Source organism: Stigmatopora nigra, chromosome 5 (assembly GCF_051989575.1).
Source record: "Stigmatopora nigra isolate UIUO_SnigA chromosome 5, RoL_Snig_1.1, whole genome shotgun sequence".
NCBI classification, from domain to species: Eukaryota; Metazoa; Chordata; class Actinopteri; order Syngnathiformes; family Syngnathidae; genus Stigmatopora; species Stigmatopora nigra.
Genome location: NC_135512.1, coordinates 13,047,501 through 13,060,827, shown reverse-complemented (window position 1 = coordinate 13,060,827; position 13,327 = coordinate 13,047,501). Strand labels below are relative to the sequence as shown.

Genomic DNA, 13,327 nt, shown 5'->3' with positions numbered 1-13,327 from the left:
AATGCTTCTTGGTTGCCTTGCATTACATAGTGCATGATGAAGTTTTAATGATAATGTATTTTTCATACTAAGTCCTTTTTTATTTTTAAGCTTAAAAAAAACGTAGTAGCTACTAAGTGAATGGATCCTGGTGCGCAAGGTTGTTGTCTTTCTCCCCCCCAAACAACACCCCCCCCCCCCCCCCCCCGTCAAAATAAAAAAAAATACATTTTAATTGTGTTTGTAGTTGAGTAGGTCACCCCACTTAGTTTGGGTCAATGAATCACTATTGAAAAATGTTGAAAAGATCCTCCTCTGTCTGTTGCACATGTATCAAAATGGAATGTGGTGAATGAATGAAAAGACTGCTCACATAACAGTCAAAACCATTACATAACAAAGTTAGCTGTATTGTGTTAACAAGACAAATGACAGACTGATTGCATGGAACTTGCAGTGTAAATAAGGCACTTTGATGAACATGTGGTTTGAGCACGCGACGAGCAAAGACAGGATCTTTCTGACTTTTTTGACTCTAAATCAAGTGTCCTGGGGAAAGCACATTGTTAGAAGGTATGTAAACTAAATTCTTTTATGAAAGCATTATGTTAACATTAACTGGCCACATCCTGTGCGGTATGAATCTCCTTCAGAGATGGTTGAAAATGTCACTTTTGGGGGGAAAAAGCATCCATGTGCACCCTCTACAATGGAACGCGTTTGGAATTTTCAAATTTAGATTGAAATGTGTCATGCCACTGCAAGGAGTATTTGTATATTTTTAGATCATCCAAGCTAAAGTGAACATGCTGCTCTGAAATACTTTCCAACATCTGCCGCCCATCAGGATGTCTGCTTTTCTGAGCCATTCCTGCATTCCTGAGCCACTCCCGGTACCTGAATAAAAAAAGGAAAGGGAGCCTATCCTACCCTTACTCCGTTTCAAGATCATGTTGCAGGTATTTAACTCCAAATGCAAGCCTTTCCGCACTAGACTGACTTCAGAGTCATAAAAGTAGCAGACAGCAGCATGAGTTCAGGTTGCCAATGAATCTGCTGGTTCTTATAATAGCAACACACTGTTACAATAGTTCTGCAGTCTAACCACAAGAGCAATGTTGTTACTCTTTTCTTAACAAAAATAACTTCTTTTGGGCTCCTGTGGAAAGTTAGGAGGAAGAATTCAAATAAAATTTATAAAAGATGTTTAAAATGCTATTTTTGTCTTAGAGTCTTGCTGGCTGGATCGGAGCAGAATTTAATAATTAGCATAAGTTTAGCGAAGTTTTTACTCACGACGTGAGAATGGTTAGTGTGACCGCTCTGGGGTCATGGGTTCAAATCCAGGTCATGTCCCACCTATGCGAGTTTGCATGTTCTACCCGGGCCTGTGTGGGGTTCCCCCGGGTACTCCGGTTTCCTCCCACATTCCAAAAAGAGTGTGTATGGATGTCCGGCTCCTTGTACCGTGCAATCGGCTGGCCACCGATTCAGGGTGTCCCCCGCCTCTGGCCCGGAAATAGTTTGGATTGGCTCGAGGACCTCCCACAGCCATAATGAGGATAAAGCGGTTCAGAAAATGAGATGAGATTGCTGACCCCATATTTTTTTTCCTGCTTTCTATAGCCAAGTATGTTAGCCATATAAAAACCCTAACCCTTAAAAGCAATTTAATGTGTATAATAGACGGCCAAGTGAAGAATGGTTAGGACATTGGCTCCACAGTTCTGAGATCGAGTGTTCAATCCTATGTTCGGACCTTCCTATGTGAAGTTTGTATAGTCTCTCTGGGCTTGCTTGGGCTTTACCCAGGAACTGTAATTTCCTCTTACATCCCAAAAACATGCAGGGTAGGCTGGTTAAACATTCTAATATTGCCCCTGGGTATGAATGAGTTTGACCTTGAATGAATGTCTGTCTCCTAGTGCCCTGCAATTGACTGGCCACCAATTCAGGCTGTGCCCTGCCTGCTTGCTACCTGTATATTTGCTGGGTTAGACTCCAGCACCGCCATGACCCTTGTGAGGATAAGTGGTTTGGAAAATGAATGTGTGTAATATATAGATGTGTACTTGCTTCAAATAGCAGTCCAAAGCAATAACAAGTCAGGAGAAGTGCTATTATATAAGTGATCAGTCTTGCTCCTGTTTTGTAGAATTTCCTAGATCTGCAGAGTGATCTAACATACCATTTTGGCCATGTGATCATCCGTTTGAAGACAACATAGACAGTGTCATATTTCATAAATAAATTTATTTTATTTGTGGCATATAAAATTAAATCATTTTACAATTTATTCCAGTATGAATTATAATATCCAAATAAAGTAGCTACATTTTCTTAGATAAATAATATTAACAACAATGGAAAAACATTCATTCATTCTTTGACATGCATCGCTTTGTCTTTTTTTTTCTTTTCTTTCATAAGGGATGTTCACTAGCTGCCACAAAACATGAACTATAATGCCCACGTCAGGAAGTCATGAAACCAAATGCTTGATAAACAAGCAGGTTACATTGTGGGATGGAATGCTAATTGATGTTACATGTGTGCATATGGACACACATAAGAGCACATAAGTCTACAGTCTTGGCCATCCATGTCCGACTTTAAAAGATCAAAATATACATGGTGAATTGATACCAGTAAAAAACATCAATGTACAAATCTTACATCTTGCTCCATAACGAAGCTAGCATAGATGCTCCCCTAATATGAAGCAATAACAAAAATAAACAGTGCACTTGATAAAGTCCTCCTTATGTAAGCCCGCAATTCCTTAGGAATCTAGTTACAACAAGAAGCTGGTAGTTTTGTGGTGTCTTATTCACACCCCTGCATTCATCTGGACTGCCGATGGCTGCCACTCCTGTGTGGGGGTGAAGGAACGCCTTTGCCAATTAGTCTCTGAACTTGTGGATATCGTTGGAGAGACGGTAGAACGGGTAGGAGGCTTCGTTCGCGTGGGGACAGTTGTAGGTGCACTTGCAGGACTCAATCATCATGATGTTTTTGTTGAAGGTCTCGCCATCCTCGCAGCGGAACTTGACTCGGATGGTTCTTGTGTCGTGGGGGCTGCAGCAGCGACCATCCACGCAGGCTCCGCAGTACTTTGGTCTGTACTTCTTCAAACTGGAGCAGCCAGCGTAAGTAAACTTGACTGGTTGACTGGACTTTTTGGTTCTGCTGCATTTCTTTCCTTTCTGAAAATGAATAATCACAGCAGCGGATAAGACAGATGCTTAAGCCTTAAAGTGCTGATGTGCTTGCATTGTTTAAGGATATTATGATGTGAAAGGGGGCTAAATCTACCTTAAGACTGGAGTAAGGAGACTGGGTGCATGGTCGCACTTCACAGATTCGAGTCTCTTTAACCAGCTTGCAATCTTCATTGTTGTTGGTGACTCTGGTAGAGATGCCTGTTCCACAGCTCTTGGAGCATTGAGACCACGGTGTGGTTTGAATGATGCACTTTTGGTTATTAAACATCTGAATTTCTGTTTGTGGTCGGTATGCTGTAGCCAAAGGGAGAAAATATCACATTAGCAAACTTACATTTTTAGGATGCTAGTACATGTAGAGTAAAGTAAAGTTGTTTCCTTACCAGCTAGTGACTTGAGTCCTCCCTTCACTATAGCGATGAGCTCATTTTTCTTGGTCAAGTCTCTTTCCAGTTCTTCTGGAGTCCTGTCTTTGCCAAAGATCTTCTCCATGATGTCAGTGGCTTTGCCATCATCACACACCCACTCTTCGCAGCATTGGCCTGCTATCTTGACCAGTCTTGGGTTGGCACAGCCCAGATTGGGCAAGGAGAGCTCTTGAGGGCACAGTGGGACACATCCCACAGCGCCATCAATGCATGTGCACTGATGTTTACAGTTAGGCTGGAAGCTTTCTCCGTTCTGGTAGATCCTGCTGTTGTACTCGCAGGGCCTGCCCTCTGACTTGGCTGCAGGAGGAGGTAGGAAAAAGGAATAGTATTAATTCCCTGCTCTTCTGTCAGATAAGGACCTTCTAGAAAGCTATGACATTGTCTTCTGAAGTTTTTTCAGTGCCCAAATCCTACATTTGTTCTAGAGCTCATTTGTAAGAGAGACAAAAGCACACACGTGCGTTCTACATACCTCGGCAAATGCCACGAGTCGCAGCAGCAGCAAAGGTGGCCCCAAAATTACACTCCAACCCTTTGGTGTGGTCGCAGGGCTCGGTAAGGCTGCAGTCCTCATTCAGCTGCCTGGCGCAAACTTTGCAACAACCGCAACCGTCTGGAACCACGCTGACACCAGGAGTACACCTAGGTATCTCCACTGGACACTCGCACACGGATGGGCATGAGGAGAAAGCCTGTACGGATTAAAAAAAATAAAGCCACTTAGCACTGGAACCAATATTTCCTCTTGAAAAAAAAGATGGGAGATGAATAACTTACCATGTGGATGCTCCCCAAAATGGTAATGGCAACAAAAATCATCTTCATTTCGGTTAAGTTTCTTGCCAACAGCAATCCTGGTCCCAGAATGAGAAAAATGGGAAAAATGTGTCTTGTTGGATGGGTAGTATTCCCTCTTGCTGTCTCGGCTGCTGGTCTTTGGAGATCCAAGCTGGGCTTAGTGAAGCTCTCGGTAAAGTCTGCTGAGCTGCGGCACTCTCCTCGCTTATATACTCTACTGGGAAGCTGACGTCGTTCCGGGCTGCCTGCTGAACTGTTCCCAAACTATGCCAGGAATGTTTCTCTGCCTTTTTCCATCCAAGACGTAAGCTCCTCCCCGTCTAAAAACTGTGTACTTTTTTTTTTTCTGTCTCTCACTCTCAACTGGATTTTTTCCCTTAATGGTGCCCAGAGGAACGCACTTTTCCTTCTCACATACCCCTTTGAGTTTATCGTAACCTGATTCGAAATTCTGTCTGTCAAAAGTAACAAACTGTCTGGAAAAAAGCAATGTTTTTTTTCCATTTTGTGAAAGTTTGTTTTTATCATGCTTTTTATGTAATCACCAGATTAGGGGGGCGGTCCGGGCTGCTGAGTGGTTAGCGCGTTGGCCTGAAAGTGGGGGTCCTGGGTTCAAATCCATGTCAGTCAACCTGTGTGGAGGTTTGTTCTCCCCGGGCCTGCGTGGGTTTTCTCCAGGTACTCCAGTTTTCTCTCACATTCCAGAGACATGAATGAGTGTGAGCGTGAATGATCGTGTTTCATTGCCATTGACGGCACTGGACGTCCAATTCATTGGAAGCTGTAGAACAGTGAAGGGTCGTGTTTCATCAACATAGTGTACTAGACGTGTAGTCCATTTTTCTCGGGTAGGGAGTCCTGCCAGCTCACCCACTCAATAATGGATTGGACTTCTAGCATCGCCAATGGGAGTCAATCAGTAAATATGCATTTAGAACGTGTTACTGCGGAAACTGTTTACAAAAACAGTAGCTTTTTTCACATGAGAGACTGAAGTTGTGGGTTGCAATACGTTTAACAGAGTCTATTTCTGTCTCCCCGCTGCCTTTATTCAACAGAGTAAAGCGCTTCCAGATGCGCTCCACAACGCAGACGTAACTATATTGCCATATTTGGTATGGCAGTAGCCTACATTATTAACATATCCCCCCTTCCTTTTTGGCAAGGAGACCACAAAACATTCCTGACTGCTTAAAGGCTTGTTAAAAATGTTCTTCGCGCAAGGAAATTCCGCTGCATTCATTGCTCAGGGTAGTTTTTTAACTTTTCACGCCATCTGTCTATCATGTGTCCGAGGGGAGAAAAAGTAGGTCCTTCAAAGATAAAAAAAAAAGCTTCCATTTTCAACAAGTGGAGGAGGATTAGTGGGAGAGGAAGACCCTTTAGTGGAATTTTTTTTTTTAGATCATTTTGTTTAAATGGGTGGCCCGGTGGTGCGAGTGGTTAGTGTGTCTGCCTCACAGCTCTGGGGTCCTGGGTTCAAATCTAGGGTGGTCCACCCGGTTTGTTCTGCCCGGACCTCTGTGGGTTTTCCCCTGGTACTCTGGTTCCTCCTCCATTCCAAAGGGCATGCATGGTAGGCTGATTGGACACTTTAAATTGCCTCTAGGTATGAGTGTGAGTGTGTATGGTTGTCTGTCTCCTTGTGCCCTGTGATTGGCTGGCCACCAATTCAGGCTGTCCCCCGTCTCTGGCCCAAAGTCAGCTGGGATAGGCTCCAGCACCCCCAGAGACCTTGGTGAGGATAAAGCGGTTCATAAAATTGGAAGAGTTGTGTTAAAATGACCAATGATAACATCCTTCTATTATCGCCTATAGTGCACATATTTGCCCTTTTCGTTGACTGTCTTCATATTTATTGGAAACCAGTTGGATAATTAGGGCGCATGTCTGTTTCCAGACGCTAGATGGGGACATTTAAAAGGATGGACCCCGTAATTGTCCCAATTTATCTGGTACATTGGACATTTTAAGGTGAATAATGTTAAATTGAGATCCAAGAAAGTAGTTGTATGCGCATGTTTAGACTGGGGGGCGTGTATGTGAGAGATGGGGGTGTGGTCGTGTTTGCACATGGTCGTGGTTTCCCTCTGCAGTGCTCAACACAAATGTAGTACTATAGTATGTTTCCTTTGAAATGTCGGCTTGGTGAAATCAGGGTAAGGTCATTTTTTTGGTTTATTTTCACATAACTTGGGTTTCCTGCTCACAAAACCCATATCATAAGTTAAAGTTGTTTTTACCATATAGTTGACGTAACTTAATGGGAAAAAATGTAGTAATGTTACACAATTTTACCAAGATTATTGTATTTGATTTTAAGATTATGAGAAAAAGATAGGATATGTGATTAAAGTTGTTATATTATTTGTTTTTACATTACGGGAGTGGTTAGCACGTCGGACTCGCAGTTCTGGGGTCGAGGGTTCAATACCCATGGGATCCTCACTGTGTGGGGTTTGCATGTTCTCAGGCTTGTGTGGGTTTTCTCTGGGTATTTCGGTTTCCTCCCACTACCCCGAAAAATGCATGATAGGCTGGTTCAACACTCTAAATTGCCTCTTTGGTATGAGTGTGAGCATGAATGGTTGTCCATCTCCCTGTGGCCTGTGATTGGCTGTTCCCTGCCTGGTGCCCATAGTTGGATGGGATATGCTCCAGCACCCCCGGGACCTTTGTTCATAAAATGAATGAATGAGTTGTAGCATTAATATTAACTTTGTTTTTAATCCAGTTTTACAGTACTGGTAACTGAACAAATGCTATAAAAGAGCAAAAGCCCACACTGCTCTAAAATTTCGGTCCCTCCAAAGTTTGCAAATGTCTAATTTTCAACTCATTCAGAGAAGATCTAATTTCTCTATTTGCCAACAAATTTAGACATACATTTTCCTGCGTAGTACATTTTTTTGTCATATTGCGTTTTGACACTTATTCAACCTGGCCATTAATGTGAATTTAACCCAAACTGTCTGGTGTGTTTAAATACCATTGTGGTAAATCACGGACATGTTATAAACATCTATTTCTATCTCCCGGAAATAGCAAGAAGCTGCTACAATAGACCCAAGTGATGACGTTTGAATCGGCCCAGAGGTGTGACCATTTGTTGAGGGGACGGTGAAATAAAGCCTATTGATGCAAGGGCTTGTGAGAACATTTACTTTGAGTCTTGTGTAATGATGGAATATCTGAGCTCTAAACTGAGCAGGGCTAAATTGACAACTACATAAGTAGAATTGTATATTCCCCTCACACATACATATGATAGGCTGTACCTTTCCTTATTTTTATTTTATTTTATTTCTATTGTTTATGCCACCTGATGGTGTAGTAGTTCATTCTCCCGACTCTCAGTGCAGGCAGCTCACGATTGATTCCCACTCAGCAGTGGTGTGATTGTTAGTCTAAGTCAAGGGCGTCAGACTCAGGTTGGTTCGCGGGCAACTTTAAAGTCAACTTGATTTCACGTGGGCTGGACCATTTCAGATATTATATTTAGATATTTTTTTTTATAAATGAATTAAAAGAACTGGGATAAAAATCCCTAAATACGTATTCAGTTTTTTTATGGATCTAAAACAATATTTATTTTAGCATTTTTAAATATATTTTTAGATTTTACAAAATGATTTTTTAACTAAAACACAGAAAAAATATTTAAAAATTACAATTATTGATTTAAAAGGGGGAAAATCAGGAAATATTATATATACATCGATAATCATTTTAATTTTATCCTAAAACAGAAAGTCGGCACTCATGATTTACTTTGCCGGGCCACACAAAATGATGCGGCGGGCCAGATTTGGCCCCCAGGCCGCCACTTTGACAACCCTGGTCTAAGTGGTTGTCTGCCTATATGAGTACCCCATGACTGCCAGGCGATCAGTCTAGTCTTGTGTTCGCCTTTAGTTCTGATAGGCTCCAGCAACTTGCAACCATGATTTGGACAAACAGTGTTGAAAAAGGAAATGTATACTTGATGGAACAGTGAAGGACCTTTTTTTGAATTTCATTCACAAAGTATAGAAAATATATTGGTAAAACATAGAATTATGAGTGGTTAGCCTCACAGTTCTGGAGTACCGGGTTCAAATCCAGGTGGGTCCATCTCTGTGGAATTTACATGTTCTCTCTGGGCCTGTGTAGGTTTGCTTTGGGTACTCTGCTTTCCTCCCACATTCCAAAGAAATCCATAGTGAGGATAAGCGGTTCAAAAAATGAACTAAAGCTTTGCTCCATCACATTTCATTTGTCCAATGTCTATGTACAGCTGCCAATCGGTGTAATTGCTGACAGTTTTATGAGCCCTTTGCAACAGCCTAATCAGGCAAGTCACAGTAGATTGAGCGTTTCATTACAGTCATACCATACGAATAAGGGATAGTGTTTCCGGTACCACTTCATCCACAGCTGGAGAATTGGGTCCTCTTTCAGTCATTGCTTTCATAGCTGCAGTTTACCCGCCAGGTGTATTACAAGTATGTGGGGTTTCCTTTGTTTAAGTAAGCCAAATTCCTCAGCCTGGAGAAAAACTCGGGAGTGGTTTTTGTGCCACATCTTTCAATGATGGAGAGAGGAGGAAAAAAAAAAAGATTCCATGTGTCTGTGTGGGTGCAGGTGTTTGTGTCGAGGGGGCTAAGGCTGGTGAGCCGGACTTGAGTAGGGAAAAAAGGAATGTGGGGCTCCTGGAATGTTTCAAGCAGTCGGAGATAATTAAGGGAATCTGGAACAAGAAAAGACAAACCAAGGTCCTGCAGTGGAAGAATGTGCTTTTAGGATGTCTGAAGAAATATTCTGTCTATGTAGAATGCTTCACTGGGTCCAGAGCTTCCCTCAGATAGTACTTTTGGCAATACAACCCCTTCTTCTTTTTGTCTAACATGCACTTGCTGTAATCTTTTACTCTGCAGTACATTTAGAAAATTGCAATGCAACCCTGCATTTTTACCTTGGCGTCCTAAAAAAAATTATTCATTAATTTTTTAAACTGTTTTGTCCTCACAAAGGTCCCCGAGGGGGCTGGAGCCTATCCAGGCTGACTTCGGGAACCAGGCGAGGACACTCTCCCAGCCAATCGCAGGGCACGAGAAGGACACGCACTTGTATTCACACTCATGACAAGGGGTAATTTAAGTGTCCAATCAGCCTACTATGCATGGTTTTAGAATAAAGGAGGAAACCGTAGTACCCGTAAAAAACCCACACAAGCCCAAGGAGGAAATGCGAACTCCACACGAGGACCAACCTAGGATCGAACCCAGGGCCCGAGACCAGTGCAGCCAATGCATCTACCTTACCACTCAGCTGCCTTAGCCTCCTAAAAGTATTTTTTTGTAATTACAAAATACCCCAAATTCGTGCCTTTTCCCCAATATAATCCCCTTGTTTTCTTTTTTTTTTTAAAGTGACTTTATAAATAAATACATAACTATATATATTGAAATGATTGTCCACCTGACCTTTCTGTCTGTTGCACGAACCACCTGTCGCCAGTCCGTCAGAGTAATAAATATTCAAGTTATTATAATAAATGATTAATATTATGCTTGGGGCTTTTTTGTTTGTTTCACCGTCATGGACGTTGTCCATGCACCGAAACCACCCTTACCCAATTTTGTCTTAAGTTGTACTTAAGCAGTACGCAGTGAGAAAAGGCTGGGGACTCCGGAATTAATGTTCAACAAGCCTACCAAGCATGTTTTTGAAATATGGGAGGAAGCTGGAGTATCCGGTTTCTTAGGTTTCCTCCCACGTTCCCAAAACATGCATGTTGGGCTGATGTAAGACTCTAAATTGCACCTAGGTATGAGTGTGAGTGGTTGTCTCTCTACTCATACCCTGCGATCGGCTGGCTACCAATTCAAGGTGTCCCCCACCTCGTGACCGAAGTTCAGCTGGGATAGGCTCCAGCACCCCCAGTGCCCCGTGTGAGGATAAAGCGGATCAGAAAAGGAATGAATGAATAATAATAAGCTTCAACTCATCTCATTTTCTGAACTGATTTATCCTCATTAGGGTCATCGGGGGGTGCTGAGACGCGGGGACACCCTGAATCGGTGGCCAGCCAATCGCAGGGCACAAGGAGATGGACAACCATCCACACACACAATTATACCTAGGGCCAATTTAGAGTGTCCAATCATTCTACCATGCATGTTTTTAGAATGTGGGAGGAAACCAGAGTACCCAGAGGAAACCCACGCAGGCCCGGGGACAACCTGCAAACTCCACACAAGTGGGACGTGGCCTGGATTAGAACCCAGAACCCCAGAGTTGTGAGGCAGACACACTAATAACTTGTACCACCATAATAATAATAGGTAAAATAATAATGATAAAGTAAAAAATTTAAAAAAAGATGGCCGAAAATGGAACCTCTTCTATTCCCAATCATCTCATTCAGATGAGCTGTCAATCAACTTCAATGAGGCAAAGCCAGCGAGTGAACAAGTCGTGGCAGACGTAGTGTCAGCTGATGGTCACCGATTCGCTGATTTTGAGAACACCCTACCACCACCCCTTTAGGAAGGACCCGCGCTAAATCAAGGGGGAAAGATGGCTGAATCAATGGCAGGTTTTGGTTGTTACACCCACGCTGTCGTCCGGGGAATCCCTGCGTCTTTGGCCACGGAAGCGCTCCGGATCGAGCAGGCTGAGGTGGATACAATCAAAGCACGAAGAGAACACGAAGCTTACGTGCACGTTTTGAGGACCGTGCTTGGACTCGAGGTACTAAATCTCCCCGCGGATGAGACGCTCCCGGATTGCGTGTTTGTGGAGGATGCCGCGGTGGTGTGCGGGGATACGGCGCTCATCACCAGACCCGGTGCAGAGAGTCGAAGGAGAGAGGTAAGAAAAGTCGCAACATACAAACAACATGGAAGTCATACATGTTACGCAACTGCTTTGAATAGTAGCGCACTTAATTAACTACCTCTTTCTCCCTTGGCACTTTTCCCAGGACCAACATAATCGCAAATATAAAAACGTGTTATATTTATAGATGTACTAATGACACCTCTAAGTTAATATATTTGGTCCTCTTATTGGTTAACTCCATGGCAACGGAAGTGCAGGTGTTGGTGGACATATTAGTCCTTACAGTAACCAATAGGAAACGCCCACCTCGGTGCATTACTGTCAAATATTTCAGACAATCTAATCTCATCTCATTTTCTGAACTGCTTTATCCTCATTAGGGTCGCAGGGGGTGCTGGAGCCTATCCCAGCTGACTCCGGGCCAGAGGCAGGGGATACCCCGAACTTGTGCCCAGCCAATCGCAGGGCACAAGGAGACGGACAACCATTCACTCTCAAAACGTATACGTTGGGGCAATTTAGAGTGTCCAATAAGCCTATCATACATTTTTTTTAATGTGGAACGAATCAGACAAAACTTTGCTCTAAAATAACACTGCAGATTAAACCCAAATGGCTACTGTTAATACAATTATTCTCTTTAAATGTGTTTTAAGGTATAAGTTATGTCTACTGTACATGTGTTTATAATTTTACATTGTGGCTGACGTTTCATTTTGCCTGACTTGTTGCTAACACAAAGTGTGTGTGTGTGTGTGTGTGTGTGTGTGTGTGTGTGTGTGTGTGTGTGTGTGTGTGTGTGTGTGTGTGTGTGTGTGTGTGTGTGTGTGTGTGTGTGTGTGTGTGTGTGTGTGTGTGTGTGTGTGTGTGTGTGTGTGTGTGTGTGAGTGAGTTAGTGTCAGAGTAGAGAACAGAGACATTGGGGACAAAGGTTGGTTGGTTTCTGTGAAAGAGGCTGTCATTTCAGGTCAGTCACTTGGTTTCAAGCATTAACTATCAGGGGCCCTTTTAGTTACTGTACATTTATGAACAGGCTTTTGTGACACTGCTTTCAACACTTAATATCACATTCATAGTCATCTATTTTTGCTCAGTGTGGTTTAAATTGCATTTACAAATGCATACAACTAAAATTGAGAATGAAAGTTATTACTTTTACAACAAGTTGCATGTTGACACAAGTCGACACAGGAGGTGTGGGTTTTCTCTGGGTATTCCTGTGTCATCTAAAAAAGATAAATGGGTTTGATCAATGTTCCATTTAATTTTTCGTTGGTCTGGGCAGAACGACAACCTCCCTGAGCGCACTGAGTAACAGTGTGAGCGACATCATCATTGCTCGCTATGGGCACACCAGTATCACACCTGCCATAAGCAGGTGCATGTCAATGTTGCCTCTCATTTTTTATGTAAAACAGTGGTCTCAAACCGGTCCTCAAAGGGTCGCCCGCAGTGGGTGCAGATTTTCATTCCAACTCAAAAAGGATATCTTTTGCAGTGGTGTGTGTATTATTTACTCAAAGCAGTGCAATGGACGGTATTTAGGACATCAGCCTCACAGTTCTGAGGTCAATGATTCAATACCGAGCACTGACATTTCTGTGTGTAGTTTGCATGTTCTCCCTGTGCTCCCGTGGGTATTTTCTAGGTCACATTGTCAAAGTGGCGGACCGGGGGCACAATCTGGACCGTCGCATCATTTTGTGTGGCCCGGGAAAGTCAATCATGAGTGCCGACTTTCAGTTTTACGATCAAATTAAAATGAAGATTATAGATGTATATTATATTTCCTGATTTTCCCCCTTTTAAATCAATAATTTAATTTTTTTAATCCATTTTTTTTCTGTTTTTAGTTCAAAAATAGTTATGTAAAATCTAAGAATAAAACCTTGAATCCACCTAAAGGCAATTGGTCAATTGGTGAAACAGCAAGTGTCCAGCAGAAGACATGGAAAGAGGACTCTCCAGCAGAGCCTCAGTGTCACAGGCTGGGTGTTGTTCCAAGAGGACCAGGTAGAGGACGTTTACAGTTTAATGAGGAAATTTAAGGCCTTCCCAACATCATGTGAA

General features: G+C 42.7%; 2 protein-coding genes across 4 annotated transcripts in view; one reads left to right on the top strand and one right to left on the bottom strand.

Annotated features, from left to right (window-relative positions):
- Positions 1-419: 419 nt before the first annotated feature.
- Positions 420-13,327, top strand: part of ddah1 (dimethylarginine dimethylaminohydrolase 1) — a 49,748-nt gene continuing 36,840 nt past the window's right edge. Inside the window, exons 1-2 of one of the 3 annotated variants that reach the window (XM_077716712.1) lie at positions 420-552; positions 827-938. In XM_077716712.1, coding sequence (XP_077572838.1) covers positions 930-938 — 9 coding nt within the window. In that variant the 5' untranslated portion in view covers positions 420-552; positions 827-929. Of the gene's footprint in view, positions 553-764; positions 939-10,864; positions 11,288-13,327 lie in introns of those variants that run through there. The other 2 variants (XM_077716711.1, XM_077716710.1) reach the window with 2 other exon arrangements.
- ccn1 (cellular communication network factor 1) lies at positions 2,213-4,653 on the bottom strand. The gene is made up of 5 exons (XM_077716714.1): positions 4,412-4,653; positions 4,107-4,326; positions 3,587-3,931; positions 3,295-3,497; positions 2,213-3,185 (listed from the first exon to the last, which is right to left on the bottom strand). Exons 1-5 carry the CDS (start codon positions 4,457-4,459, stop codon positions 2,883-2,885), a joined length of 1,119 nt encoding a protein of 372 aa, XP_077572840.1. The 5' UTR covers positions 4,460-4,653; the 3' UTR covers positions 2,213-2,882.

Excerpts from the sequence above, each read along its gene's own strand:
- ccn1 (XM_077716714.1), bottom strand. The coding sequence starts at position 4,459 with ATGAAGATGATTTTTGTTGCCATTACCATTTTGGGGAGCATCCACATG. Across the intron at positions 3,932-4,106 it reads GACTCGTGGCATTTGCCGAG|CCAAGTCAGAGGGCAGGCCC; the intron begins GTATGTAGAACG and ends CTCCTCCTGCAG. Across the intron at positions 3,186-3,294 it reads CTCCTTACTCCAGTCTTAAG|AAAGGAAAGAAATGCAGCAG; the intron begins GTAGATTTAGCC and ends ATTCATTTTCAG.